The sequence below is a fragment of the Anser cygnoides genome, chromosome 6, assembly GCF_040182565.1.
Source record: "Anser cygnoides isolate HZ-2024a breed goose chromosome 6, Taihu_goose_T2T_genome, whole genome shotgun sequence".
NCBI classification, from domain to species: Eukaryota; Metazoa; Chordata; class Aves; order Anseriformes; family Anatidae; genus Anser; species Anser cygnoides.
The window spans coordinates 11,409,366-11,436,150 of NC_089878.1; the positions used below are offsets into that span (position 1 = coordinate 11,409,366).

A 26,785-nucleotide genomic window follows, 5' to 3' on the forward strand; every position below is an offset into this window, starting at 1 on the left:
CAACACTTGTCCTTGCTTCCTGCCAACTCCACATGAGCTGTTTTTCCTTGGTAGGCTGATTTAGAGACAGGGTTGTTGGGAGCGCTGCTGCCGGCTCCTCCGGTGTCGGGACTTTTGCATCCAGCGCCGAAGCCCTCTGGCAATCCCTGCAAGCCTCCACGAGCCTCTGGCCTCCAGGAGCTTCGGAAATATTTTCTTCTCATGGAGATGGGAAAGGCTCCTTCAGGAGCACGGTGGGTAAGGACAGCTGTTTTTCAGTTTCTTGGTTTAAACGCTTTTAAATAAATTAACATGGCTCTTCTGCAAGGAGCTGGGGATAGACCGCGGGGGACCCGGCGGGTTTGGCACATGCTCATCTGTCACCAGGAGGAATGGCCATCAGGCCATTCACAAAGCTGCTCACATCTTTATTTAGGGTGATTTACCCCGGTTCTGGGCAGCCTGCGGTGCTCCCACCCCAAGGGGGCATGGTGCTGGGCTCAGCCCAATTTGGGGGCTCGACACAAGGCAATGCCTCCACCCCCAGCACACTCCGGCCGGGGACAAGACCCAGCCACAGGGTTCTTGTAGTGGTTTATTGTTTAAGTTGCCATTGGAATTAAAAAAAAAAAAAAAAAAAAAAAAGACATTTCTCAGCAAAACCCCCCAAATCCTGTAATACAAAGTGAAACTGACTGTTCTATTAACTCCCATCCTGCATCAGCAATTTTCTAAAGTGTGGAAATGTTATAATTGACTTTTCTGCTAGTAGCAAAATGTCATTTTTTCTTAATACTTCCTAAGTCAGTAATGCATTTCAAAAGCTTCTGATGCCACTACCACAACAGGACTTACAAATTAGCACATTTTTAGCTTTTCATTAAACACAATACGAAAGTCTCATCATATTAGGGTTTCTCTCCTCATTATTGAAAGTACTGTGACTTTGGAACTTCTCGCAGCAAATTATAATGCACTCAGCCTGGGCCCATTGTAAATCAGGACTTCAAAAAAGGTGGAACGTAGTTGGTCCTCTTTAAGCACTGAAAATATCGGAGTCTATTTGAAAACGCCTTGTGTAGTCTCTCACTAGCCTTGCAAATCATCACAGCACCAGGTAGAGCTTCCTTTTATTTTTCCTCATGGCATCAAGCCTTTTCTATTCTGGCCAGAAAAAGAGGATTATTTCTTGCTGGGATTTCAGAAAAAAAAAAAAAAAAAAAAGGCACATGCCTAAGATAACAAGCTGCATAAGATCCCCAGATCATTTAGGATTTAGGGCTCTTTGCACAATCCCAGTCTTCATGGGGCTGTGCTCTTCAAAGCAGGGTGCTTCCTCCAGCCAGACGCCCCGACTGTGGTACCGAACACAGACTTCACACCCTCAGGTTTTCCCACTAATAAGTGAACAAGTATTTATTTGGTGGGTAAAGGGTAAAATCCAGAGCACGGCATTGGTGCTCCTACACACGGCATGCAGACTTGGCGTGACCGCAATACCATTGCGCACAGGACAGGGGAACTATTTTTTTTTTTTTTTTAATCTTTTGACACCTAGAATTGCTGAGGCACCCAGAGATGACGGTGGGCAGCTGAAGAGCTGCAATGAGCACCCTCATGGTGTTCCCCTGTGAGCTCCCATGCTTGCCTTCACCAAACCAGCTCGTTGTGTTGTTTCCCATAGGTGGGACATGTTTCCTTAAAAATATTAACACTTTAAATTGTGTAAAAGCAGCACGAACAAGAGAACCAAATGCACCAAGGCACCAGGGGGAAACAGAAGGCGTGAGCCAAGGCTGTTTGTCCCCAGGAGGACAGCAGCAAGGCAAGGGGCATTCCCCAACACCAGCGGGACAACCAGCTTGGGTTGTCCCTGGCCCCTCGGCTGCCTCCAGCAGTGTCTTCACCCATGTTTCAGAGCCATAAACCCTTACGGAAGAGAACCAGGGGTGCCGTTGTTCAGCCCCAGGTGCATCCTCATTTGCCCCAGCTTCTGGTGTCCTGATTCATCCTGGAAAGCGAGGAGCAGCCGCCGAGCCTGCCCACCCGAGGGCTATTTAATGGAGCGGGACGTGAGCTTTCTAAGTAAAAATTAATCGCAATCGCACTCCAGGAAGAAAAAGGATGGAGGGTAAGGAGAAAGGAATACAAGGAGAGGAAGAGCACCACGAGCAATGAGTTGAAGAGCACGAGCCGATCTGGGCCTGAGCCATTCAGGCTGCTGCGATCGGCCAAGCCCCCGTGGGGCTGACACAGGTTTAAGGGCTGGGCAGGATCCTGCCCTCTCCTGATGAGCAATTGGAGCAGCGACTAGACAGGAGGGATTAACAAGTGATAGACAGCAAGCGAGCCCTTTGAAGCCAACATCCCTGCTCTCTGCACAAAGCTGGGGTAACTTGTCCACGTCCTTGCTCTAATTCACGGTGCCCTCGGACATCTCCAGTGAGGAGCCGGGGGGACGATGCTTTTGGGGGCACAGTGAGGGCTCCACTAGCCCCGTCCAGGAGATGCAGTGCACCCCACACGACGAAGAACTGCCAAGCTGGGTTGTCTCCACGCCAGCACCTTGCTGACAGCTTGCCCTGATGGATGGCCCAGGTGCCGCAGCCGGCCCCACAAACCCACTGCCTCATCCTGATGCTCCATAATTTTCTGAGGTGGTGTTTTCTGCCCGTAGCCAGTGAGCGAGGGGCAGGGACCAGCAAGCAAACCAGATGGCCCTCTCGTTAAAGTGCAGCTGTGCCAAGGAGAGGTCGTATCTGTAATGAATCGGGACGAGTCCCCACTAATTAATGCTGTCAAGTGAAGTTCAGATGTGTCCACTGGTCAGGAATAAATCAATCCCCCAGAAATGCATACGTCCAGAAAGGGATAGTTGAGTTTGTTCTTGTGTCCCAGAGGGCAAGCAATTATCCCCTTAACTTTCTCGTTAGGGTGCACTCGGGAAACACACTTTCAGATCTCTAAATACCTTCCCTCCACAAATGCTTTACGCCTTCAGGTGGCAAAAGCTGCTCCAGCTCGGGAGCAAAACCACATGGGGAAGGCCTGCAGCTGCACCTGCCCAGGGCTCTGCCTCCAAAATGCCTCATGCAATGACATGCAGCCTGCTCCTTGGTGAAGCAAAACGCAGCAAAACATGGCTTTAGCAACACCAAAACCCCTTCTCTCGCTGCCAGCCCACCCCACAGCCCTCCACCCACAGCTTCACCCAGCACAGACACCGGTGCCTCGCTCTTGGCAAACAGAGCCGCATGGCTGGGGGGGGGAACCAAGACCTTTCCCGTGCTCCAGCCATCCCCCCTGAGGTGATCCCACAAATAACCCAGCCTGACTAGCACGAGACCTCGCTGCTGCCGGGAAGGGGGACGAGACCACTGTGCGCTTGCTAATTAGCAAATGCCATTACCCGCCGCAGTGCCGGGGCCATGCGATGGAAGGTCAGTTTGATGTCGTTTGCCGTGCTAGCACTCGGTGTGACATTTCACGGCCGCATTGCTTAGGGGTTAAATAATTGGTAGCGCTCCCCTGGCCACCCCCCAGCCACCACCACCCCTTGGAAATGTGATTCCCTTTAAAACAGGATGCACACCGGGATCGGATTCGCACGTAGTAATTAACACAGCCGCATTTCTTCAGCGGGGAGGGCAGCCTGGGGGACAGGGGAAGCTGGCACTTGGTATTTTTAGTGCAGCTAATGGCTGCAGGTTTCTACTCCTGTCTACAAGTTAATTGACAACCTTAAAAAATAAATAAATAAGGCTGCAATGTTATGTGGTTAGAACTGGAAAGGTTTTTTATTATTATTATTGAATCGAGTTATTTGCATTTGAGATAGCAGGGCTGCTATAGTGCAGAATACCTGATCGTATTATATAGAGCTCTTAAAGGAGAATGCTCTGGCACTATTTAAATATTATCTCATTTCCAATAACCCCCAGACAAAATCAATGCAGCCTCCTGGAGAGCACATCATTCCCCGGGATGCTGTGTTTGCAGCAAAGCTGCTCCTCCTGTCCTGGGGCGGCTTTGTCCCCCTGCCCGTGGCACGGCGGTGGCAGGGGGGCACCGGAGCGGTGCTGTCACATGGGGGCGAGGAGCGCAGGGGATATGAAGGTGGAGACATCTGCCTGGCAGGTTGTGCCCGTGGCCGGCAGCAGTGGGCCCCGCAGGACGAGCGGAGGATGCCGGCACCCGGGGCAGGCTGGCAGGGAGCGGGGCAGGCGGGCAGGGAGCGGGCAGAGCCGCCCTCACGCCACCAGCCCCACAAGGTAGGCTGGGACGGCACCTGGGGCGCGCAGCCTTGGACCCATCGTGGGGAGCTCGGACGCTTTCTTTTCCCCCTGACAGATGGTTTTCCTATTTTTTAGGGGGTGGGTGGGAGGGGGAGAGCTTTAAGTCCATCGTGGGCTTCAGTCTGTGGCTGGTGGAGGCAGAGCCGTGTCGGGGGCTGCTTCGCGCACACGCGCTTGAAATTTTGCTGGAAAGGGTAAAAAAAAAAACAACAAAAAAAACCCATAATGCCATTTTCCGCTCCCGGAGGGCAGCTTTAAATCACGGCAGGAATGCCAGGAGCAGGCAGGGCTCTCGGCACATGCACATCTGGACCCTGACGATTTTTAAGGCAGCCAGCTCCCAGTTTTTGAACCTTCAGAGTCGGCAGAACAAGTTAGCAGGGTCTGAATTCTCCGCGATGTTACGACTAAGTTGTTATGCGGCAGCTTAGGGCGATAACTTGGGAAACAAGCTCTCACTTTAGTCATTTTGGTTTTGCATATTGTGCTCCTTCATGTGGCAGGAATGAGCTTTCCTCGTAATGCGAAGCCGGCGCAGACAATTTAAGTCATTATTAATAGATACACTTGATCTGAGGAAGTAAAATGCTTAATGTTTTGTTAAATGAGGTGTACTCTGCAAACATTCGTATTCGGGAAGAAGGTTAAGATACTACCCCGCATTAGAGATTAATGATTGCAAGGCTACTGCTAATGGAGTGAGCATCCTTGGGCTCCCCACCGCTGGGGGCCCGATTCTGGCCGGGGCCATCCCCGCTGCATCGAGCCACCCCCTACTCATAAGGTGATCCCAGCTGTCCCGGCTGCCCAATTCTCTCTCCCCAGCAATTTTTAACCCCCCTGCCAGAAATGATGTTGAATCTGTCATCACCATGACCCAAAGCATGAGTGCAAATAGATGCTTGCCAGGAGGGGTCGCGGAGGTTTCAACACGCTCCCGATGGCAGTGTAGTGTCTCGTGCACACCCCTTGCAAAATTAGCCCACGTCCAAGAAGGTCCAGGCTAAATATAATATTGACTACACTAAAAATAGTATTTAACGTAGTGCTAAATACAGCAGGCTGGGGAAGGCGATGCCCTCGGGAGGGCAGTGAGAGTGGGGGCACGTGAAGCCAGGCTTCCTCCATGGCACTGCCAAATTATGACGGTGTGGCTGCTAACGGGTGGAGGGGAGAGGCAAGGGGCAAACCTCCTCCTGCTGTGGCCAAGGGACCCTAGGGGATAACAACGGGTCCTTCTTCAGACCGAAACCATGCTAGTGGTCAGTCAGTGCCTGAAGGGTGAGTGGAGCGAAAAAGAAAAGGTAGCAGAATAGCAACGCATGCCCAAAGGAATAAAATGAAAAAAAAAAGGGAGGTGATGGGGTTTTGAGGCTACACCAGCCCTAAGCACCACCCTACTGCCCCCTCCCGTGCCTGGAGTATGATGCTGAAGCCATGCAGCAGCAGGTCACGGGATGCCAGCTCTATAATTGTCACCGTCACAGACTTCTCGGGTGACCTTGAGCCACAAGCCCCTGCTTGGGGGCTCGCCGCCACCCCAGCACCTGCCCCATGCTTAAATGGCAGCAGAGGCCAGGCGCTTTCTTTCTGCTATACAAGGCTCTGCTGGGAAAAGCAGCTTGCCCGGCCAAAGCCCTGGGAGGTTTTTACCTCGCTGGCCTTTGCCAAGTGCTTTGCATCCTTGTGGTGAGATGCCGGCGTGCCGGGCTGCACAGCACTGCCCATGAATGCAATGCCTTCCTTGCAGTCTTTCCATGCAGCAAGGTTGCAAGCAGGTAAGGAAAGCAGAAAAAGTATATAATCTTAGAGTAAAAGCAATTTGTCAGTTTCTCTCTTACACAGCACTCAGGGGCACATGGACAATTTTATATGGGGTTGGACAGAGAGAAGCTGGCGAAATTTCAATTTTTTCCCCCCTAAGTGATAGGTAAAGTTTCCCTCCCAGCCTAAACACGCATGTCCCAAGCTGCTGCCTGCAATTAAAACAGTGATTTAATCAAAGAGGTGCTGACACAACACAGCTCTGTGCACATTTGACCCTCATTGTATCAAGTATCCATTATCATCTGACCCCTCTGGCGTTATAAATACAACAACAATAGAGCCTTAACTGGATTATAATTAGACAATGAGGACAGGACAATGGAAACAATGAACTATAAAAGCCTCTCCATTCTCCCTGCTAGGACTCGTACACAGGAAGCACTGGAATGGAAGAGTTACCAGGACCCGTGAGAGAAAAGGTGCAGATTTCTCCCAAATCGGATTCGGAGCATCCGCTAAGGTCTCTGGCCAACAAGTACTACACAGCCCTGGTCAACGGAGACCTGAAAAGCCTGGAGGTGCTGACCGACAGATACTATGAGGACGTCAACCTGGTGTTTGAGATCAGTAAAAACGAGATGGAGTGGCAGGTGAAAAGCCAATCATCTTACGGACTCTCAGGTACCTTTTATTTAAAGGCCAGCCTGGAGCAAACCCTGGTATTGACTAACCTCAGCGGGAGAGGCGCTGCCCTGGTGCAGCCAGCTCCAGGCTGGCTGTTCCTGGCTAAAGTTCCACACCCAAAAATGCTTGGTGCTTCCTTTGCTTGCTTCTCTTCTGCACATACTAACCCACCAGAGGGGCAGGGACATGTAAAACGCGTGCGTCCACTTCATTCTTCCAGGCTGGGATGGGGTGGCCCACGGCTTAAGGCATGCTTGCAAGCGGGCTCGCAGCCAGATTCCTCACATGGTGGCTTGGAAAGATCACCTTGCTCCTGTCTGGCAGCAATGGGGTGCTGGCCCAGCTCTTTCTGCCCTGCTGTAGGTGGGAAACTCACAGGCTGCTTTTCAGGCAAGGGGAAAGGAGCAGAGCCTGCAAATGGGGTCCCTTCTGCAGCTCGTGGCGGGTAGGGCATTGGTCTGCCTAGCCGGAGGAAGCACTGGTGCCTTGTTGTAGAAATACAGCATCACCTAGCATGATCACCAAGCCCAAATGTCAACCTGATCCACTGAGCCCCATCACTAAGCCACATCCCCCGGTGCCATGTCCACACATCCCCTAAATACCTGCAGGGATGGGGGCAGCCAAGGGATGGTGACGTATGACATCCTGCTCCTTGATGTGAGCTCACCAGGCAAGGTTTGCTGTCTCTTGCCGACAGTGCTTGGAGCAGGCACTGCCCTTAACCATGCTTCCCAAAACCCAAAGTTTTGAGAGAGGTTTTAAAAAAGGAAAACGTGGTGCATTCAGATCTTCCATTCACATAAGGAGCTGGCCATCCCCAGTGTGCGCTCCCAACACAGGGCCATAAAACATCCTCATGTCCCATCTCCCTGCTGTAAACCCCTACAAGCACCCCCCCTGTGCCACCCCCGGTGCATTCAGCCCCTCTCCCTCGTCCCCGCAGGGCTGTGGTCACTGGAGTACAAGCAGGAGCTGACCACCCCGCTGTGCATCGCTGCCAGCCGTGGCCACGCTGCCTGCCTGCGTCACCTCCTGCTGCGACATGCGGACCCCGACCTGGCCCCAGGGGGCCGTGCACCCCTGCACGAAGCCTGCCAGGGGGGGCACACGGACTGCGTGGAGCTGCTGCTGGAGCACAAGGCAGATCCCAACCTGCGGAGCGACGAGGGGCTGGCCCCGCTGCACCTCTGCACCACCCGCAACTCCTTGGGGTAAGGAGAGATCCCCGTCCCGTTCCATTTCATCCCCCAAAAAAGCACCCTGCCGTGCATCCCCATGTGCAATGCCAGCACCATGCCATGGTCCCTGCAAAGCCACCCGCCCGCTCTTGCCTCTCATCCTGGCTCAGCACAGCCGAAATTTCAGCTCCTGCTTCAGGGCATCCTCCCTCACTGCCACCAGCAGTGTCCGAGCTGTCACGGGGATGCTCACGGTGCTGGGAGAGGGCTTCGCTCTCGTGCTCTGTGGGTTTACCTTGGCTCATCTCGGGCCACCTCAGTTTATCTCGGTTTATATCACCCCGTGTATCTGCTCCGGTTCACCTGCAGCGGTGCCAGCGCTTCAGACACAGGCGTAAACGTTGCCTTGAAAAATACACGTGTTTGCCCTCGCCGTGGGCTTTGTGCACGCGCGCCTGTGTCTAGTTTCAGCCCAGTAGGACTTTAAGTGCCTGAATCATTAGGCCCAGGGAATCAGGATTTTAAAAAGAGCTCGGCCCCTTGATATCCTGATGAAACTGCTTAGGGCTGTAGTGAATTTCATTGCCTGCCAGCTTCAGTGAAAAGCCACCCTGGCTTCAAACCTCTCCCCTTTAGGCAGGCAGCGAGCTTAAATAGAAGTAGGTGTTGAAGGCAAGGTTCCCACTACAGATCCCACGTATTGTGGGCCAGATGTCAGATATCTGTTCAAGCAGGAGCTCTGCAAGAGAAAGGCAGCCAGAGAGGAAAAGGTTTTCAGACATAAATATCTCAAACCCATCGCACAAATAAGAGCCTCTGCAAGACGGCAAAAGGCACTAACCGCTCAGCCCAAATCCCAGCATTAATCAAACGCATCCTTGACGTGGCGAGGTCTGTGTCGGCGTGCACAACACGGATCACTTGAATTAAAATGTGGAGCAAGAGCCGATGGTCTCCCAACCATGGCATCAGCCTTGGGGGGTATTTGAAGAGCCCCAGACTTGCTCTAACCCCTGGAGAAAAGGAGGAAAGGGCTCAGAAACCATCCCCTCACCCCACAGAGGTCCGAGTGGCTAGACAGGTGCTGTCTGTCTCGGATAAAGTGCTGGGAGCATCCCATCGTCACCAGTCGGGATGTTATTTCCCCTGTAACAGCAGAGGGGGATGGCAGGTGAGCCAGCAAACAGCAGCACAGGGACCGGGGCGACACGGCGTGGAAACAGCTGAGTTATAAGCCCTTGAATATTGGGGCTTTATAATGGAAATGCTGAGAGACCCTTAACTACGCTACCCAGCGCTACGGGGGCTTCTACAATAACTAAGCCAACTCCCTTGGAAGATCAAAAATTAATAGACATTTCAGACAGGTTTTGAGGTTTCGACCACTGCTTTTCAATTGCAAAGACTTTGCTAAAGTTAGAGACTGAGGAGGTCAAGCTTTAGGTAACACAAACATTTCCTCTTTGATTAGGGGGAGACTACTTTACCCTGCCTTTTTTTTTTTTTTAAGTAGTAGATTTTAGGTCATCCTTAATTTTTTACTGACAATAAAGAGCAGGTCATTGACCTACATAGAGAGCTATTTTATTTTTCTCCCTCTTGATAACAATGGCCAGAACACCTATGTGCCGGGTTCTTCTGTATTCCCATATACTCGGCAATTCACCATGGGGGCAGGACTTAAAACCTTTGAGCCTCTCAGTGACTGGGATAAAAAAAATTATCTGGGCTTCCTTCCAGCCATTTGAGCTTCAGAATCCATGAGATTTCAACAAAAAGGATATCAGAGCTTTAATCTAGGAGCTTTTTGAAGAGATTTAAAAAAAAAAAGTTCCAGTAAAGTTCAGTCTTACCTTCTTCACTTTAGGAGCTGTTCATGCCAACGTCGTCCTATTTAGTAGAGTTCCTCTCCTTGACCTCTTTTTTACAGCAGAGATAATTAACATGGTGGGGTAAGATGAGTCTCTAAATTCACTGCACTCTCTCCCAGGCTCTCTCTCGTTTCCCTCTAAAGCTGGGATGATTAAAGGAGAGTGCCTTTATTGGCACCCCAAAAAATTACAATAAAAATGATTGAGGGGGAGAGGAAGAGCCTCAGCTCGTGGCGGGGTGGCAGGGAGATGTGGGGAACTTGGTGGGGGGCACATGACATAGCCCCCAGCTCCTGTCATGGCACCCCTGGCAAAAAAGATGGCAGAGTTGGCCATGGCTGGAAGGGGAATGCCACCGGGACACTGGAGCTCCCAAACCACAGAGGCTCTTTGGCTGCCCAGTTTGGCTTTGTGTAGGAGGTGTTAGTGCAAATAAAATAAAATAAATAAAAAGAACTGTGGGTTTTAAAAGGCAGCATTTAGCATCATCTAGTGCTAAACCGAGTGCTCTGCTCCATTTAGTGCTGCCAGAACACAAAACTCGGAGCACTTAGGGCCACTGCAAAGTTTGCCCCCCCATGAGGGAAAGCCATCTGTCTGTCGAGTGTCAAGTGGGAAGGAAGGAGACCAAAAGTGGGCATGGGGCACAAGGACAGCACCTCCCAGCTCCCAGGGATCATGGTCCTCACACCTGCTGGCAGGGGGACAGGACCCATCTCAAGTTTTGGGGAAGGAGAGGAGGAGCCACCCCGCAGGTGTGGATGTTCGTGGGGCTTCCCCTCTCACCACCAGCCAGCGGCCAGGGCTGGAAGCAAAAGGGAGCCCTTTGGAGAGTGCCCACAGCACTGGCATCTGCACTATTGGCTGGTGAAGAAGGAAAATAAAACCCAAATCCTCTCTCCCACTTCATCACCGCCCGAATCGCCCTTAGCCAGGAAGCAAGTGCAAGGTGAGCTGTGGTAACAGCAGTTATCACAAATCTGCGTGTGCTTGAGCACGAGTGGCTTGCACAAGCGGTGAGACATCCAGATGTGCTACCCGTCCTCTGCCACTGTGTCAGAAAGTGGTAGGAAGGGAGCAGAAAGTAGCCAAAATTAGGCACGGCTGATGTGCATTGAGTGCATTTCCTAAGGGCTCACTGCAGGGGTATCGCTGATGCTGGTGAGCTGCTCTGCCCGCCCATAGATGGTCCCAGGATGGGTGGAAAAGGAATCAGTTTCCTTTGCTTTAAGTCTTGCTGAACTGAAGCCATGTCTTCTTGCAAATATTCCTGGATAAACAGGGTATGGAGGAGCCCCAGAAAGCAGCAAGTTTAACTGAGCCTGATGCAATGGGAGTTCAGTCTGCTTCGATGGTGAACAATGCGGCGTGAATAAAAAAAACAAGCAGCCAGAAATGCTGGCAAAGCGTTAGAAAGTATGAGTTCAGCAGCAGAGATTAGAGGCTAAAATAAGAGCATATAGCCAGCAAACATGAATGGCATCTCCCCTCTCCATGGCCCCAGGCTGGCTGCTAAACAGCACCTGCTTTTGCCCCATACATTGAAACAGGAGGCGCGTGCCCCTCACAGGGGCCCACGATTTCCAGAAGAGATCACCCCTTATTTATAGCCCCTCACCAACCTTCCCTTCTGTGCTGAGGGAGAAGCATATCCAGGGGGAAAATGTGGAATAAAACATCTTGGGCTTCCTCTGGGAGGTTGGATGAGGTAGGAAGCCATCAATAACAAGAGTCACCGATCTGCAAAAGTAGCACCTTTTCCCAGGAGGGGAGTCCACAACAATATTTCTAGATGAGTATTTGGGCTGTCGAGAGGAGTTTAGTTCCCTGCAATTCCCACCTGCTCCATGGCATGTGGCCCCTGCAGCACGGCTTTCCCCCTGCTGTCCCCTCTCCCCACACCTGCTAGCATGAACAAGGATGCTGCATGTTTTGCACCCAAGTCAGAAATATTTTTTTTTCCCTGCAGAGCCATTAGCTGGCTCACCCAGAGCATATTATTTTAGGATGTCAGAGCTGGACATGACGCTAGCATTAAGGCAACCCAGAGAGGTCCCAACAGAGTCATTATAATTAGGGTTACAAATTCCTTGCCGTCAAGAACAGGCAAGACTGGTAATCAAGGTGTGATTTGCTCCAGCAAAAAACAAAGTTTTACTGACCATCAGCAGACTGCAAGAGCCAAAAAAAAAAAAAAAAGAGTGAGACAAGCCATTGCTTGAAAAGGGGATTCTGCACATTTCAGAGTGAAAGGGGAATTGTAAAGTACGTGCAACAGCTTTTGGGCAAATTCAGTCATTTCCAAAACACAACACAGAGACAAGTATGCGCGATGACCAGCCCCTGAGCTCATCACCTGTATTGCCAGACTGTTTTTTGCAATGTCTGAGTTTGGAGAGCAACTATTTTAGGTGAACAATCTCAGACGTCAGTGAAGGAACAGTGGGCTAGCGCAGAGAAAATAGCGAGCGTCAGCTTCTCGTACACACTGCAGCCTCAAAACCAAACCTCGTACGCTCAGCCTCAAAGCCAAGAGGCAAGCTAAAAGGCTGGGGCTTGGGGTCCTTTTAATGCCTCGTGATCTTTACAGCAGTTCTGTGACTTCTTTGCCAAGCCACAGTTTGCAGCCCCAGGGACTCGGTTGCTGATGTGACCCCGCACTTAACCCACCCACAGCATCCCTTCCAGCAGAGAGCACGGGCAGCATCTGGCAGCACCTGCAGCCTGCAAAGCTTCAGGAACAGCCCGGTCACGCAGTCCTGCTGCAGCTCTCCCCACAAAATGGGGCTTGAGACACACAGGGAAAGCAGCCGAGGAGGTGTGCTCAGATCCTGAAATGTCTCCCCAACGCCTGTCGAGCCTTGAGGTGCTGCGGTCCCAGAGAGCTTCAAGTAGCCTTTATATCATCATCATCATCATCATCATCATCGTTATTCACTATTATTAATATCAATATTATCTGTCTTATCAATATTGTTACTGTTATTACTATTTTCCCCACATAAATTATCACTCATCTGGGCCAGGCAGAACAAGTACCGCCCTCACACCCTTCTTCCTCACCGGGGCTCCTCTTCCTCCCCATTCCTCCTGCCAGAGGGATGAGTTCAGGGCTCTGCTCCCGTGCTGCTCCCCCTCATTTTGCTTCACTACCTGTTCTGATCCCCACTGGGGGCCCTGAAAGACCCCTGAGAAGGACGAAAAGTGTTTTGGAGGAGAATAAAGCTGGCCAGAGCTTTCTGAAGGCTGCTTGCCTCCCTGCTGCTGATGCTACCTGGGGGAGGACCGCTCTTCCCACCTCCCTGGGAGCATCTCTTGGGAAATGTGCGTGCTCAAAATGTTTTCAAGGTCTCACCCACCCTGCAGCTGCCTTCCCACCACCAACCACTGAGGATTGCTTATCTTGGAGTTATTCCTGCTCCATCACCCCAAAGCAGGGTGCCAAACAAACCCCAGCTTCATTCTCCTGGATGGGAACCCAGCCTGCACCCCAAGGGCAAAGGGAACTGGGTGTTTTGTGTGAAAGGAGCAGAGGGCGATGTGCCTGGTGCTGCCCTGCTGCCCAGTGCAGGTGCCTGGGCCCCTAACAGCAGGGGAATGCAATTTTCATACCAAAGCAAACCCACATGGAGCTGCACGGAGGTGTTACCAGGGCTTCCCCACGTGCCAGCCCATTCCTGACATGAATCGTGCCAGATTAAGGTTGAGGCAGTGGCGTGGGTGCTTGCAGCTGAGAATCTCGGTGTTATTTGCTTGCTGCTAACGGGTGCACAGACTGACCCAGGGTTTCCCACAGTCCCACCTACCACCGCCGACAGACCGGGTGGCCCCAAGGCATGGGCGTCAACCAAGGCTTTGGATTGTGCTGATCTCCTCCAAAGCACCCTGTGCTGGGAGATGAAACTGCAGCCGACACATGGCTGGCACCAAGGGGCTCATCGCCCCACGTCCTCACCATGGCCCCATGCATCCCTCACCAGTTGGGCCAGACTTAGGAGGGGCACAGCGGGGACAAGGACCTCCATCCATCTCCTGCTGGGTCTGGGACAGGGGCCTGGTGGTCCAAGTGGCCCAAGGGTGACCATTCACCAACAACGGTGGTCAGGGCCATGAGGGGGACATCACCCAGAGCCTGAACGAAGTTTGTTAATGCAGGGTTGCTCCTTGATGCCATCACCCCTCTGCCCCACAGCTCTACCCTCAACCCATACCTGACACGGTTCCCCCTCCACCCGGTGCCCACTCCCCAAAAATGCACCCACACTGTGTGTGTCTGCCCCACCTTCCTCCTCTTCTTCCTCATCCCCTCTCCCTGCAGATGCGCCAAGCTGCTGCTGAGACACGGTGCTGCCGTCGACCTGCCCAGCGAGGAGGCCGGTGAGACGGCGCTGCACGTGGCGGCGAGGCACGGCCTCTACGACCATGCCCACCTCTACCTGCGGCACGGCGCGCGGGTGGATGCCCGCAGCGTGCGGGAGGAGACAGCCATGGGTGTCCTCTGCGGCCACGCACCCGACACCACCGGCGGCGACAACGACGACCTCCTGCGGCTCTGCCGGCTGCTGGCCGCCCATGGCGCCGACCTGGACGCCCGCGACGAGGGGCACCGGAGCCCCCTGCATAAGGCGTGCAGGGCTGCCAACGCTGCCCTGGCACGGTTCCTGCTGCGGCGCGGGGCCGACGTCAACGCCATTGACTACGACGGGCTCTCGCCGCTGGGCTGCGCGCTGCAGGCCGCAGCCTTCCGCAGGGAGCGCAGGCCGCACCAGGCTGTGCAGCTGCTGCTCAACCACGGGTCGCAAAAAATATGGCCCCCCGCCTTTGCCAAGGTACCCCAGGCGTGACGGGATGAGTAAATAAAACAGGGGGGGGTTGGAGGGGTTGGGGTTGGTGAGGGTGAGGGATGGGTGGATGCAGTGTGCCCTGGGGAAAGGCGGGTGGGGTCAAGGGTGGGATGAGGATAGTGATGGCATGAGGGATAGAAACTAGGATTTTTCCTGCCTATCAGTATCACTTAGGTTGGGAAAGACCCTTAAGATCACAAGTGAGTCCCATCACCAAGCCATGTCCCTCAGTGCCACGTCCACACAAATCCTAAACACCTCCAGGGATGGGGACTCTGCCACCTCCCCAGCAGCCCCTTCCAGTGCCTGACCTCCCTTCTCCATCCCCAATTTTTCCTAACGCCCAATCTAAGCTTCCCCTGGTGCAACATGAGGCTGTTTCCTCGCATCCTAATGTCACAGCCTTGGCACACCAGCCATCAGCGCAGTCTGGTTACGGCTGTGCGTCTCATTGATTTTACACCCAACAATAAAGAAAATATTATCCCAGTTTCTCACGCACAAGCCAAAAATGTAAACAAGAAGCAAGTGCCGCATCCAGACAAAGCCTGCTTCTTTGACCACCACTAGGTGCTCAAGTCCTGCGCGGCCGTGCCAGAGATCATTGAAGTCCTCATCAACTCCTACTCGCAAATCCCTGTCTCTGAGAAGTGGGCCGAGGTCGTGCCGGAGGAGGTGATGCAGGTGAGGACCGTGTGGCTGGGCCTTTCACCCCATGGCACCAAAATGGGGGCCCCGGGATGGTCTCCTGATCTGGGGGCGATGCTATAAAATCCTTCTCTGAGGAAAACTGAAACTGAAATGCCATCATGAGTGGGCAGCTTCCAGGTGGCCAGACAAAACAAAACAAAGAGGTTCCAGGACAGAAATTAAAACTCTTGAAGCTTGGGTAGGAAAAAAATAATAATAATTAAAAAAAAAAAAAGGTAGTTCTAATGGTTAAAGTCCACTTTAACACAGCACTCCTGCATCACCTTAGCAGATTTGCACTACTTTAACACCCTCAGCCCCCAAACCACCATTGGCCTGTGAAAAAATACAACATAAATGTCTGGAAATCCGAGAGGCAGACCGCTGCCCTACAGGAGCCATCTCAGCTCTTCTTGATTTTAGAAAACTTGAGAGCTGTCCCCAGCTGTGCAACAAGTAGGACCACCCCACTGCTGAGGTAACTTGGATTCCCGTCTTGCCCCTGCTGCAATTTGGGTAGCCTGTCCGCGAGAGGGCCGCTGCTGAAATGCACATAATACACTTCAGTATGTTCTGGGGGGGTGTGAGAAATGATTTTATTCTGAGCCGGGGAAAGGCTGAGGCTGCACAGCCTGTTTCTGCCTTCTGTCTTCATGTTTCCCGTCTGAGAAATGAGCGGGTCAAGCAAAAGCAAAGCTCTACGGCTCTCTTCAGGGCTGCTGCTGCTCGTCGAGGACACAAAACTGTCCCCATCCTCCCCACGCAGGGAGCTGTAGCAGCATATGGACCCCTAAGCCCTGGGCAAACGACGGATTTCTTACCTCCTCACCTTCGATCTCCAGCTCTGGCTTGCTTGGTATAACTAGATAAAAATTAAAAAAAAAAAAAAACAGATGCTCACTTTTTTTCTCTGCCTCCCTCTTTGCAGCAACACCAGCTATTCTACAAGTCCTTTTTCCGGCTGTCGGGCACAGTCCGGTGCCTGCAACACTTGTGTCGCTTCGCCATTCGGAAAAAGTTTGGCAACAAATGCCACTGCCTGATCCCCTTGCTGCCTGTGCCCAAGCCCTTGCACGACTACCTGCTGCTGGAGCCCGAAGGAGTCGTGTTTTGAAGGGCTGAGAGATGCCAGCCGAGCTCCGCTGAGCATCCCTCCCTTAACTCATCCTCCTGTGGTGTATTGCAGCAGCATCCATTTCTGTCAGCCAGGCTAAGGAGCGACTGTTTTCATGATAGATTGTTGTTTTCCAGGGATTTATAACATAACTAAAATGTGCTTCGAGCTGTAACTTTGTATAGATTTTTTTTCTAATTGTGCTTTAAATAGATTATAAAGAGTAATAAAATGATTAGTAGCTGCTACAAGTACGCTGTGGATATGAATAATATTCATTATGAAGGCTCTCATGAAGCGGCGGGGCTCCTCAGGTGTGCAGAGGCAAGCACAAGCAGCAGACCACTAAAACCAGCCGCCGGGGGCCTCGCACCCCTTCGGGTGGGCTCTCCCTGGGACCAGGACGAGCGGCACTGCCTCTGTGGGTGCAGCACGGAGGCTGCCAGCAGGACGCTTTACCCAGGGGCGTTAACACAGACCATAAAATGGACCGAAATCAGCTGAAACCTTGTGGGCTGCTGTTGGTGTACCAGCCACCAAGCCAGGGCTGGCCATATCTTGCCCCAATTTCACCATGGCACCTCCGTGCCTATTGCACTGGCATCCAAGGAGCACAGCCTGGGGGAGCTGGGGCTTGATTTTCCTTGGTGAAAGGTACCCAGAGCAGAGATTTTCTTTCCCAGCCCCCTGGCTCCCCAAATTAATTTCCATGGTGCCAAAGCGAGCGTGCGCACGTGCCCCTTGGAAGAGCAGCTGGCCTCCTGTTAGCAGCTCTGCCACGGCACTCGCCAAATTGCTCCGCTGCTTAATTATACTACTCCCTAGTAAAAAAAAAAAAAAAAAATTAAAAACAGAAGGAAATGCAGCCTTTTCGTGTGGTCGGCACACCCTTCCTCTACTCACACGTGGGTTATTCAGCCCTGGTACCCACGGCTGGAGCAGGCAGCACGGAGATGGGGAGGGCACGGAAATTCTTCCCCGACTTTCCACCTGCTGCTCCTCCCTTGCCCTCATGGGCTGTTTGGTGCCCCACACCGAGACCCAGCACCCTGCCGCTTCGGTAGCAGCTTCACCTCACCATTTTGTTTCATTCCCTGCATTGGAAGGGATTTACAGCACACCGGTCCTGGCTAAACCTAAATTTTGGTGCCTCTGATGAGGCTTTCATCTTTTGTGCGGGAAGAACGGCACGTTTTGCATCCCTATGGGGCGACTTTGCATGGAGATAGAGTCCCACCAGGTGCCCGCAGCCTCCCCCAAAAAACATGACCTGGGCTCGCTGTCCTGCAGCTACTGCTGGGGGAAAAAAAATCCACATCAAAAGGAGGAAAAAAAAAAAAAAAGAAAAGGGAAAAAAAAAAGAGAAAATGGAAAAAAAAAAAAAAAAAAAAAGAAAATAAAAAAAGAAAAAAAATAATTTCTGCAATGGGGAAACCTTAAAGAAACCTCAGCACGCGTGGGGTCGTGGGGGGGGGGGAGGGGCAGGACACGCGTGGGCTGCGGTCCCCACGCGTGTCCGCGGCGCCGGGTGCGCGGCTCCCCGCGGCCCGCAGGGGGCGCGCTGGGCACGGCGCCGCGCACCGGCACCGGGCTGCAAGGGGGGGGGGGGGGGGGGGTAAATTAAAACAAATAAATAAATACGCAAAATAAAATAATAAGATAAAAACGGAAATAAAAGCACAAAATAAAATAAGATAAAATAAGATAAGATAAAATTAAAATAAAATAAAATAATAAAATAAAATAAAATAAAATAAAATAAAATAAAATAAAATAAAAAAAATAAAATAAAATAAAATAATGAAATAAATTAAAATGAAAAATAATAAAACAAAATAAGAAACATAAAAAATAAAAATTAATAATTATATTTTTTTTAAAAAAAGAAAAACACCCTGCCTGAAAAAAAAAGGGGGGGGGGGATAGTTTTGGGTTTTGATTTTTTTGTTTGTTTGTTTGTTTTTTTGGGTTTTATTTCCTTTTTTTTCCCGTCCTGCCGCCGGGGTGGGATGCTCCGGCCCCGCGAAGAGTTGGCAAGTTGGGGAAAGGCGCCCTGTTTTGATGCAGATGTTATGGGAAGGGCTCGTTTTTTTTTTTTTTTTTTCGGCAGCCAAAGACAGGAGGTCACATTAACTTGTAATACGGAGACGCATAAAAACGCGATTATGACTGCTAAACAGAACGCAGTAGGCTGCTAGTTAAGACAATGAGATTTCCAGGAAGCGATGCATAAATTCTTCAAAAATGACACATTTTTCACGTTTCATTCCAATTAAATTACTGAGGCAGCTAACGCAGCGCTGCGCACACGAGGCATTTGGGTGAAATGAAGGCTTTCCGGGAGGGGTTTTATTATTTTTTTATTATTATTATTTTTAATTTTTTTATTTTTTTCCCGAGGTCTGTCTGGACGCGCGTGTTTTATGGGACTCGCTTAATACTGAGCTGCTATTAGGGGAAAACATCAGGGACCTTCTCTCCTCGCCTCTCCTCTCGGCGGGGCCGTGGTTTTCCCTCCCTGCACCCCCCCCGTGGGGCGGCTCCGCGATCGTTTCCCACGGGTGGGAAAGTCCCGCGTGGGTTTCCCACGCTCGGCTCGGGGGGGGGGGGGGGCGCGGGGTCCGGGGGGGCTCCGGGGCGCGGGGTCGGGGGGGGATGGGCTTTGGGGTCCCGTGAGGGTCCCGTGGGGTGGGGGGGACACGCGTGGGGTCGGGGGGATGCGGTGGGGGGGGGTTAATCAAGCCCCGAGCTGGCCCCGGTAATGAAGCGGCGTTTGATTTGAGAAGCGGAGGCACCGCGCACGCTGCAGCGAGGCGGGCGATCCGCAAAGCAATCCAAATCAGAAATGAGGTTTTTGAAGTCCTAATGAACCTGATTGCATGAACATTTATAATCCCCCATGGCTTTAAATGAAATCAGATATAATCAGGAGCTATGGGGAAAGGGAGTGTTTACAGGCAGAGATTGGGAAGTGCTGCTGTATTAGTAAAGATGCTGTTCCTTCTATTGATGTCTAAAATGATGGATAATGTGAGAATGGCAAATATACTATTTGTCTAATGGCTCTGCAATTAAATTCCCCTGTAAATGACCCATGCCTCATTTCATCCTAATCTATGGAATTTTGATTGAATTCGTCAGCTCTAATTGAAAAATACTGCACTTTAATGTCTGCAGTGCAGTTTCAGGACCGTGGTGGTTTTAATGAGACGGTGCCCCCCTGACCTGGGAATATTTTAGACTTTTACTCGGGGTTTTAAACCGGCAGGTTTCTCCACTACGTTGCCCGAAAAGCGGCAATGTGCGTGCGTGTGGGTGCGGGTTTACACCGCTGGAGAGGAGCCCTCCGTACCGCCGCGCTTCGCTAAGGTCCCCTTCGGAGCTCCTAAAAGATTTTGGCTCCGGATATCGGAACACGTATAAATTGAGAAGAAAAAATAAAATAAAATCCCGCGTCCCCTCATCCGAACGAATTTCGGGCTGTTAACCGGGGTTACCGAAGCCAGGTCTCTTTCTTTTCAAGCAAGAAAAACGGGCACGGCGTCGTTTTCCTCCTTCTAGCATCCTCTTCCGACAGCGAACATCCCGGGGAGGGGAGCGCCTGGCGGCGCCTTCAAGTTTGTTAAAAACCCCAAAGAAAATATAAATAAAAATAAATAAATAAGTAAAATAAAACCATATACACACACCAAAAAAAATAAAATACACGCCCCTAAAAAAAAAAAAAAAAGACAAACGTATCGCCACCAAAAAAAATAATAATAATAATTAAAAAAATAAGAGCGTTGCGCGTTTCCCAGCCCGAAACGAGTTCAAACGGGAACCTGCGAGGGAGTTTAATGGGATTAAGCGACCGAGGGCTTCCCTCCCCGCCTGCAAAGCGAGGGGGCGGAGGGACGGGGGGGGGCGGCTTCCCGGGGAGCCCCCCACGGGCACGCGTGGGGCATCCCGCACCCCGCGCCCCCCCCCCGCCGCAGCCCTGCCCGCCCTCCCCAGCCGAGGGGCTCCCTGCGAAAAGGGATTCTTTTTTTTTTTTCACATTTCCCGTGTAATTAAACATTTCCCCGGGGGGGGGGGGGGGTTCACAGGAGTCACCTCGGGGAGGGGGCTCCACAAGCCCCTGATAAAGCCATCGGGCCCCCCAGCGCCCCCACGCAGGAGCCCCCTGCCCCACCTGCAGCCCCCACGGGAGGATGGAGCCGACCCCACACACCCCAAAAAAACCCACAGCACATGGGGTGGGGAGTCCTGGCCACACTGGGGGGGGTCCTGATCACACGGGGGGGGCGGTCCTGACCACTAACCCCCCCCCCGAGGGGCTCAAGCACCCCCCAATGCGTTTCCCCCTCCACTGCACCCACGGTTACTTGCTCCAAAAAGCTCCATCTCCTCCCTGTGCTGGCTTTTTTGGGGAAAAAATCCTCTTTTTATGTACTTCACAGTCTCTACCCCTGTCCGGGCAGCAGCTGGAGTGGGAGCCCCCCCCCAAAAAAATCCTCCTGCTTAAAGCACGACCCCATACCCCTTGGTGAGAAGGTTTTTGGGAGAGCAAACCCCCCCATGGGCTGCCTGGACCCCAGGTGGTGAGGGACCCTCCTGGAGCAGCACCTTCGTGCCGGGGGTCCCCAAAAACATCCCTTCCCGTCCTGTGCCCACTCTCGGACCCCCACAAAGGCCCCTGCTGCGTGGGCCTGCCCGTGGGGGCCCACCGAGGGTCCCCCCTGCCCGCCTGCCCCACTTCCCAGGCACGACCACGCTCCGGTTGCTCCTCCGACAGCCAGCGATCGCCGGCGTTTCTTCACTGGAGAAAAATCAGCTAATTATGTGCCGAACAAAAGCCTATTCTCGCCCGAAATAATACGCCCGTCTTGCAAAGGCACTTGTTTGTGGGCAAATTTTGAAGAGGGCTGACAATAAAAAACAGCTGCAGGAGCTGGGTGTTGGTACACATTTCCATGCCCCGGCAGATTACCATGCCTAATTATCTCCCAGATCCTCCATCCAAGGCTGTTTCCTGAAAAAAAGACTTCTTTTTTTTTATTATTATTTTCAATTTTTAAATTTTCTTTTGAAACGACGACTCGCCAGCACAGATTTGCTTCTCCCCAAGCCTTCGGAGCCTGCTCTGGATGCTGAGGGAAGGAGAAGGGTTTTTCCTATCTTGGGGGGGACGGGGGGCAGGATCCCCACCGTGGTGTAGGGTGGGCTCAGGACCATGGGGAGCAAGCACAGCTTTGGGGTCAGCCCCAGCGTCTGGTGGGTCACGGGGTGGGGGATGAGTGGTGGGCACCAGCCCCGTTCGTGCCCATGGAGGTCAAGGATGTGCTCAAAGCGGCCTCCGCGGTGCGTGGATGGGACACGGGGAGATGGGACACTTGGGGCCAGAGCAGCCCGAGGCACTGAGGGGAGCTCAGCACCCCAAAAGCCACGCCTGGCCGGGCAGCGAAGCCGCCACCAGGCCCAGGCGTGACAAAGTTTTGGTGCCAAGGCCCAAAAAACGCAGCCAGGAATCGGGCAAGAGGGCACCGGGGGGGCGAAAGGCGCCTCGACCCTCACCCCACGTGCATGACCCCATTGCCACACGTGCTCCCCAGTCCCTACGTGCCCCCCACACCCCACATGCTCCCACTTTTCCCTATGTGCCCCCCTCACCCCACATGCCCTCCAGCAGCACGGGGCAGGATTTGGCCCCCACTTCTTCTCTCCCCAGCCCTACGTGCCCAAGGGCACCCCAAAACCAGCCCCAAGGGGCCGCCGGTGCCGTTGTCCCGGGAGGAGGGGGCCCACCCTGGGCAGCCCCCTCCCCTTTTTCTTTCTTTTTTTTAGCTCTTTTTCTTTCTTTCTTTCTTTTTCTTTTTTTTTTTTTTCATTTAATTTTATTTTCCAAACCACTTGATCTTTGCTTGGGAACCTCCATTAATTGCCTGGGTTTGCCTCTTCGCCTGGTCCCTTTATCATTATTTATGGCCTTTGAAATTGTGTAAAGTTCCCTTGACGTTCAATTTACAAGTTTGGGGGCTTTTTTTTTTTTTTCTCCCCTCTTTTTTTTTTTCTTTCTTTTTTTTTTTTTTTGTTCCGCCTTTTGTCCTCAGCAAAGACGTCGTGTTGGAAAGGCTTTGAGCCGGCCAACATGAGAGGCTCGCCGGAGAAAAGGGAGCAGCCTCGCTCGCTTTTAATTCCGCCGTGATGCTGAATGGCTCTTTTACATAATTGCAGAAGCAATTTCAAAGCCAAGCCAGGGGCTGACTTTACCCAGAACCACATGGAGCCTATTTGGGGGCTTTTCAGATTGGGGAAAAAAAAAAAAAAAAAAAAAAAAAAAAGGAGAGGGAGAGAAAAGCGTGAATAAAATAGTTTAAAAAATAATAAAGTAGTTAAAAAAATAATAAAGTAGTTCAAAAAAAAAACAAAGTGGCTTAAAAAATAATAAAGTAGTTTAAGGAATAATAAAGTAGTTTAAAGAAATAATAAAGTAGTTTAAAAAAATAGAATAGTTAAAAATAATACTAAAATAGTTAAAAACAAAGGAATGGTTAAAAAAATGTAAAATATTTTAAAATAATAATGGAATGGTTTAAAAAATAATAAAATAGTTTTTTAAATAATAGTTAAAATAATAGTTTAAAATAATAATGAAATAATTAAGTGATAAACTAGTTGAGTAATGAAAAAGTTAAGTGATAAAATAGTTAAGTGATAAAATCGGTTAAAAAATAAGAAAATAGTTAATAATAGGAAGAAAAAAGTTAGAAAAACAATAGAAAGGCTAAGAGCAGTAAGAAAAGAGTTAAAAAATAATAGAAATTTTTTTAAAAAAAACTAAAATAGTTAAAATAATAAAGTAGTTAAAATTATAATAAAGTAGTTTAAAAAATAATGGAAGAGTTAAAAGTAAGAATAAAAGAGTTTAAAAAATCGTAAAATAGTTTAAAAGCAGTTAAAAAACAAGGAAAGAGGTAAAGAATAGTTTTAAGAAATAATAAAGTAGTTTAAAAAATAACAAAATAGTTTAAAAAATAATAAAATGGTAAAAAAAAACCACAATAAATTAGTTAAAAACGATAGTGAAACGGGAGGTAAGCCGGGGGGCGGCTGCCGGGGGCCGTCCCACGCCGCGCCTCTGGGGACCCCACGGGGGGCGCCCCCCACGCGTGGGTCGGGGGAGGGGGCGTGGCCTCGTAGCGGGGGCGTGTCCAGAGCTCCCAAGCCCCGCCCCTGCCGTCGCCCTGCCCAATGGGCGGCGGCGGCGGCGGGCACGTGGGGCGGTGCGGGTTCCCAGCCGGGCAAAATGTGAATGGGCGCGGGCGGCGCGGGCGGGCAGAGGCAGCGCGGCGGCGGGGAGCGGCGGGGGGCGCGGGGGGCGCGGGGGGCGGCCGGGCCCCCATGTGCGGGCGGCGGCGGCGGGGAGCGGCCCCGCTCCGCCCCGGCTGTGCCCCACGCGTGGGCGCTGCGCGGCGCTGAGGAGGAGGAGGAGGACGAGGAGGAGGAGGAGGAGGAGGAAGGCGGCGGCGGCGGCGGCTGCTCCGGCATGAGCGCGGCTTTCCAGCCCTCGCTGATGATGATGCAGCGCCCGCTGGGGAGCAGCACGGCCTTCAGCATCGACTCGCTCATCGGCAGCCCCCCGCCGCCAGCCCCCGGGCACTTCGTCTACACCGGCTACCCCATGTTCGTGCCCTACCGGCCCGTCGTGCTGCCCCCGCCGCCGCCGCCGCCCCCCGCGCTGCCGCAGGGCGCCCTGCAGCCGCCGCTGCCCCCCGCGCACCCGCACCACCACCAGCTGCCCAGCCTGCCCTCCGGCTTCTGCTCCGGCCTGGCGCAGGGCATGGCCCTCACCTCCACCCTGATGGCCACGCTGCCCGGAGCCTTCTCCGCCTCCCCGCAGCACCAGGAGGCCGCCAGGAAGTTCGCGCCCCCGGGCAACTTCGACAAAGCCGACGGGCTGCCCCCCGACGGCGGCGGCGACGACGGCAAAGCCTTCCTGGGCAAGGACGGGGGCGCCCTGCTGCCCTTCCCGGCCGCCGACGCCGTCCAGGCTTCCCTCGGTGAGTGGGGGGGGGGGCCCGAGGGGAGCAGCCGCACGCCTCGACGGGGCGGACGGTGCCGGGCTGGGGGGCGAGGGGCGGCGGGGTCCCCAGCCCCGGGGGTCCCCGGCCGCCAGCCCCGGGAGCCCCCATCCCGCATCCCCCAACCCCAAAGGTCCTCATCCCCGGGGGTCCCCGTCCCGGAGCCCCCTCCCCATCCCCGGATCCCCCCTCCAAGCAAAGGGCCGAGGTCGTGGGGCGCGGGATGTAAGGGGCCAGACGCTAACCGAGGGCCTCTGCCACCTCTGCTTCGCTTCCAGCCGGGGCTCTGCGGGGCCAGGGGAAGGAGGACCCCAAGGGGGAGGACGACGCAAAGGGCAAGGAGGAAAGTTTCTCCATGGACAGCGACCTAGACTACAGCTCCGACGACAACATCCCCGGCCAGGCGGCTCACAAGGAAGAGGACTCTGGCAACGCGCTGGAGGAGAACCCCCAGAACGCCAACAACTCCAACAACACCACGTCCACGGGCAAAAACCGGAGGAGGCGAACGGCCTTCACCAGCGAGCAGCTGCTGGAGCTGGAGAAGGAGTTTCACTGCAAAAAGTACCTGTCCCTGACGGAGAGGTCCCAGATCGCGCACGCCCTCAAACTCAGCGAGGTGCAGGTGAAAATCTGGTTCCAGAACAGGAGGGCCAAATGGAAACGGGTCAAGGCGGGCAATGCCAACTCCAAGACGGGGGAGCCGTCCCGAAACCCTAAGATCGTGGTGCCCATCCCGGTGCACGTCAGCAGGTTTGCCATCAGGAGTCAGCACCAGCAGCTGGAGCAAGCCCGACCCTGATCTCCCCCTGCCCTCAGAGCCACGGGGTTTGGAGGAAAAGTTTCCCAGCCGGGGTTTGACAGCAACCCAGCTGAAAAGAAAAGAGAAGAAGAGGAAAAAAAACAGAAGCAAAACCCGAGCCCCCGACGACAGCAAAACCCTTCCGCGAGCTCACAGCAAACCCCAGCCTCGAGCGAACTTTGCAGCGAAACTTTCCACGTCCTGAGCCGAGCGAGAGCCCGTGAAGGGAAGAGGCTTTGAAACTGGTTTTTTTTTTTTTTGTTTGTTTGTTTGGGAAGCGGGAATACCAAACCCTGGGAGAGACGCGCAGATATTTATTATTACCGTGCTGCCCCACTTTGTACATACACGGTCGTGCTGCCTCGGCTGCGGCGGCGCGGCTGCGACGGGACCGGGCGAGCAGAGCCCTGCCGCCGCCGCCGGATCCAGCCGAAATTTACCCGTGCCCTCCTCGCCGGCAGAGCCCCCCCAGCGAAACCCGCAGCGCACACGTAGCCAGCTTTGGGGTTTTGTTTCTTAGCGGTGCGAAAGGTAAAAAAGGGAGAGAGAGGAGAGCGAAACGAAACGAAGCCGAGGGGTTGGTTTCATGCCTTTTCTGTTGTTTTGTTTTACTTCGGATGGCTGAGGGACAGGCACCGGGTGACGGGTTTTTAAATATATTTTTTGCCTGGCTTTCTGTCGATTTGGTTTGCCGATTCTACCGAGCCATGTTTAAAACAGGGAGAGAAAGAGAGGAGGGGGGAAAGGAAGAAAAAAAAAAAAAAGCACGATCTTCTCAATTGTGTTTAATTTATTTCAATGTAGCTTATTTCCTTATAAGTTATGAAATTTAAAAAGCAAACTCAGTCTTGTGAATAAAAACTGACAAAGAAACAAAAAGACAAAAAAAAAAAAAAAACACCACGAAGCCCTCCGCTTCCCCCGCCGGCTCGGTCCCGAATTTGGCATTGATCTGATTTTTTCCTCGCTGTGGCCGCCGCAAACGGATGGGGTCGGGGGGGGGGGGCCGGGGCTGGGGGGGACCCCCTGCTGCCCATTTTGCCCCTTTTTGGCCCTGCTTCCAGCAGCTGTCGGGGCCGGGCAGGGATGGAAGGAGGGGGAAAAAAATAAAAAGCTTGGATTTGCTTTAAAATGGTAAAATTGAACAGGGAGCAGGGCAGGGAGAGTGGGGGGAGTCTTGGGGGGACTCGGTGAGCCCATCGGGGGGGCAGCAGCGCTTGGTGTTGATATTGACATCATTTAGCTCAGTTGCGCCTTTTAATTTTTTTTTTCCCTTTTTTAATATTTTTTTCCCCTCTTTGGGGGCCTGAAACGGGACGGAGCTGCCGTGGACGCGCGGGGCCGTGGGTGCTGGCGGCAGGTCCGGCCCTTCAGCATCCCCCCGCCCGCTCCTCCAGCTTTAATTCTCCTCATTACCATTATAATTTATTATTACTAATTGCGGCTTTCCTTTCCGCGTGGGTGCAAGCGGCCGGCGACACGCGTGGGGCAGCAC

General features: G+C 52.7%; 2 protein-coding genes across 3 annotated transcripts; both read left to right on the plus strand.

Moving 5' to 3' along the window:
* Positions 1–17: 17 nt before the first annotated feature.
* Positions 18–17,650, plus strand: ASB18 (ankyrin repeat and SOCS box containing 18). Of its 2 annotated transcripts, none has more exons than XM_066999211.1 (6): positions 18–237; positions 6,464–6,722; positions 7,672–7,939; positions 14,096–14,606; positions 15,192–15,305; positions 16,240–17,650. In XM_066999211.1, exons 1-6 carry the CDS (start codon positions 202–204, stop codon positions 16,423–16,425), a joined length of 1,374 nt encoding a protein of 457 aa, XP_066855312.1. In that variant the 5' UTR covers positions 18–201; the 3' UTR covers positions 16,426–17,650. The 2 variants fall into 2 exon arrangements, with proteins under 2 accessions (XP_066855312.1, XP_066855311.1); XM_066999210.1 differs by lacking the exon at positions 18–237 and adding an exon at positions 4,061–4,250.
* A 6,137-nt stretch (positions 17,651–23,787) lies between these two features.
* On the plus strand, positions 23,788–26,289 carry GBX2 (gastrulation brain homeobox 2). Its single transcript, XM_048058319.2, has 2 exons — positions 23,788–24,467; positions 24,767–26,289. Exons 1-2 carry the CDS (start codon positions 23,954–23,956, stop codon positions 25,288–25,290), a joined length of 1,038 nt encoding a protein of 345 aa, XP_047914276.1. The 5' UTR covers positions 23,788–23,953; the 3' UTR covers positions 25,291–26,289.
* Positions 26,290–26,785: the final 496 nt, after the last annotated feature.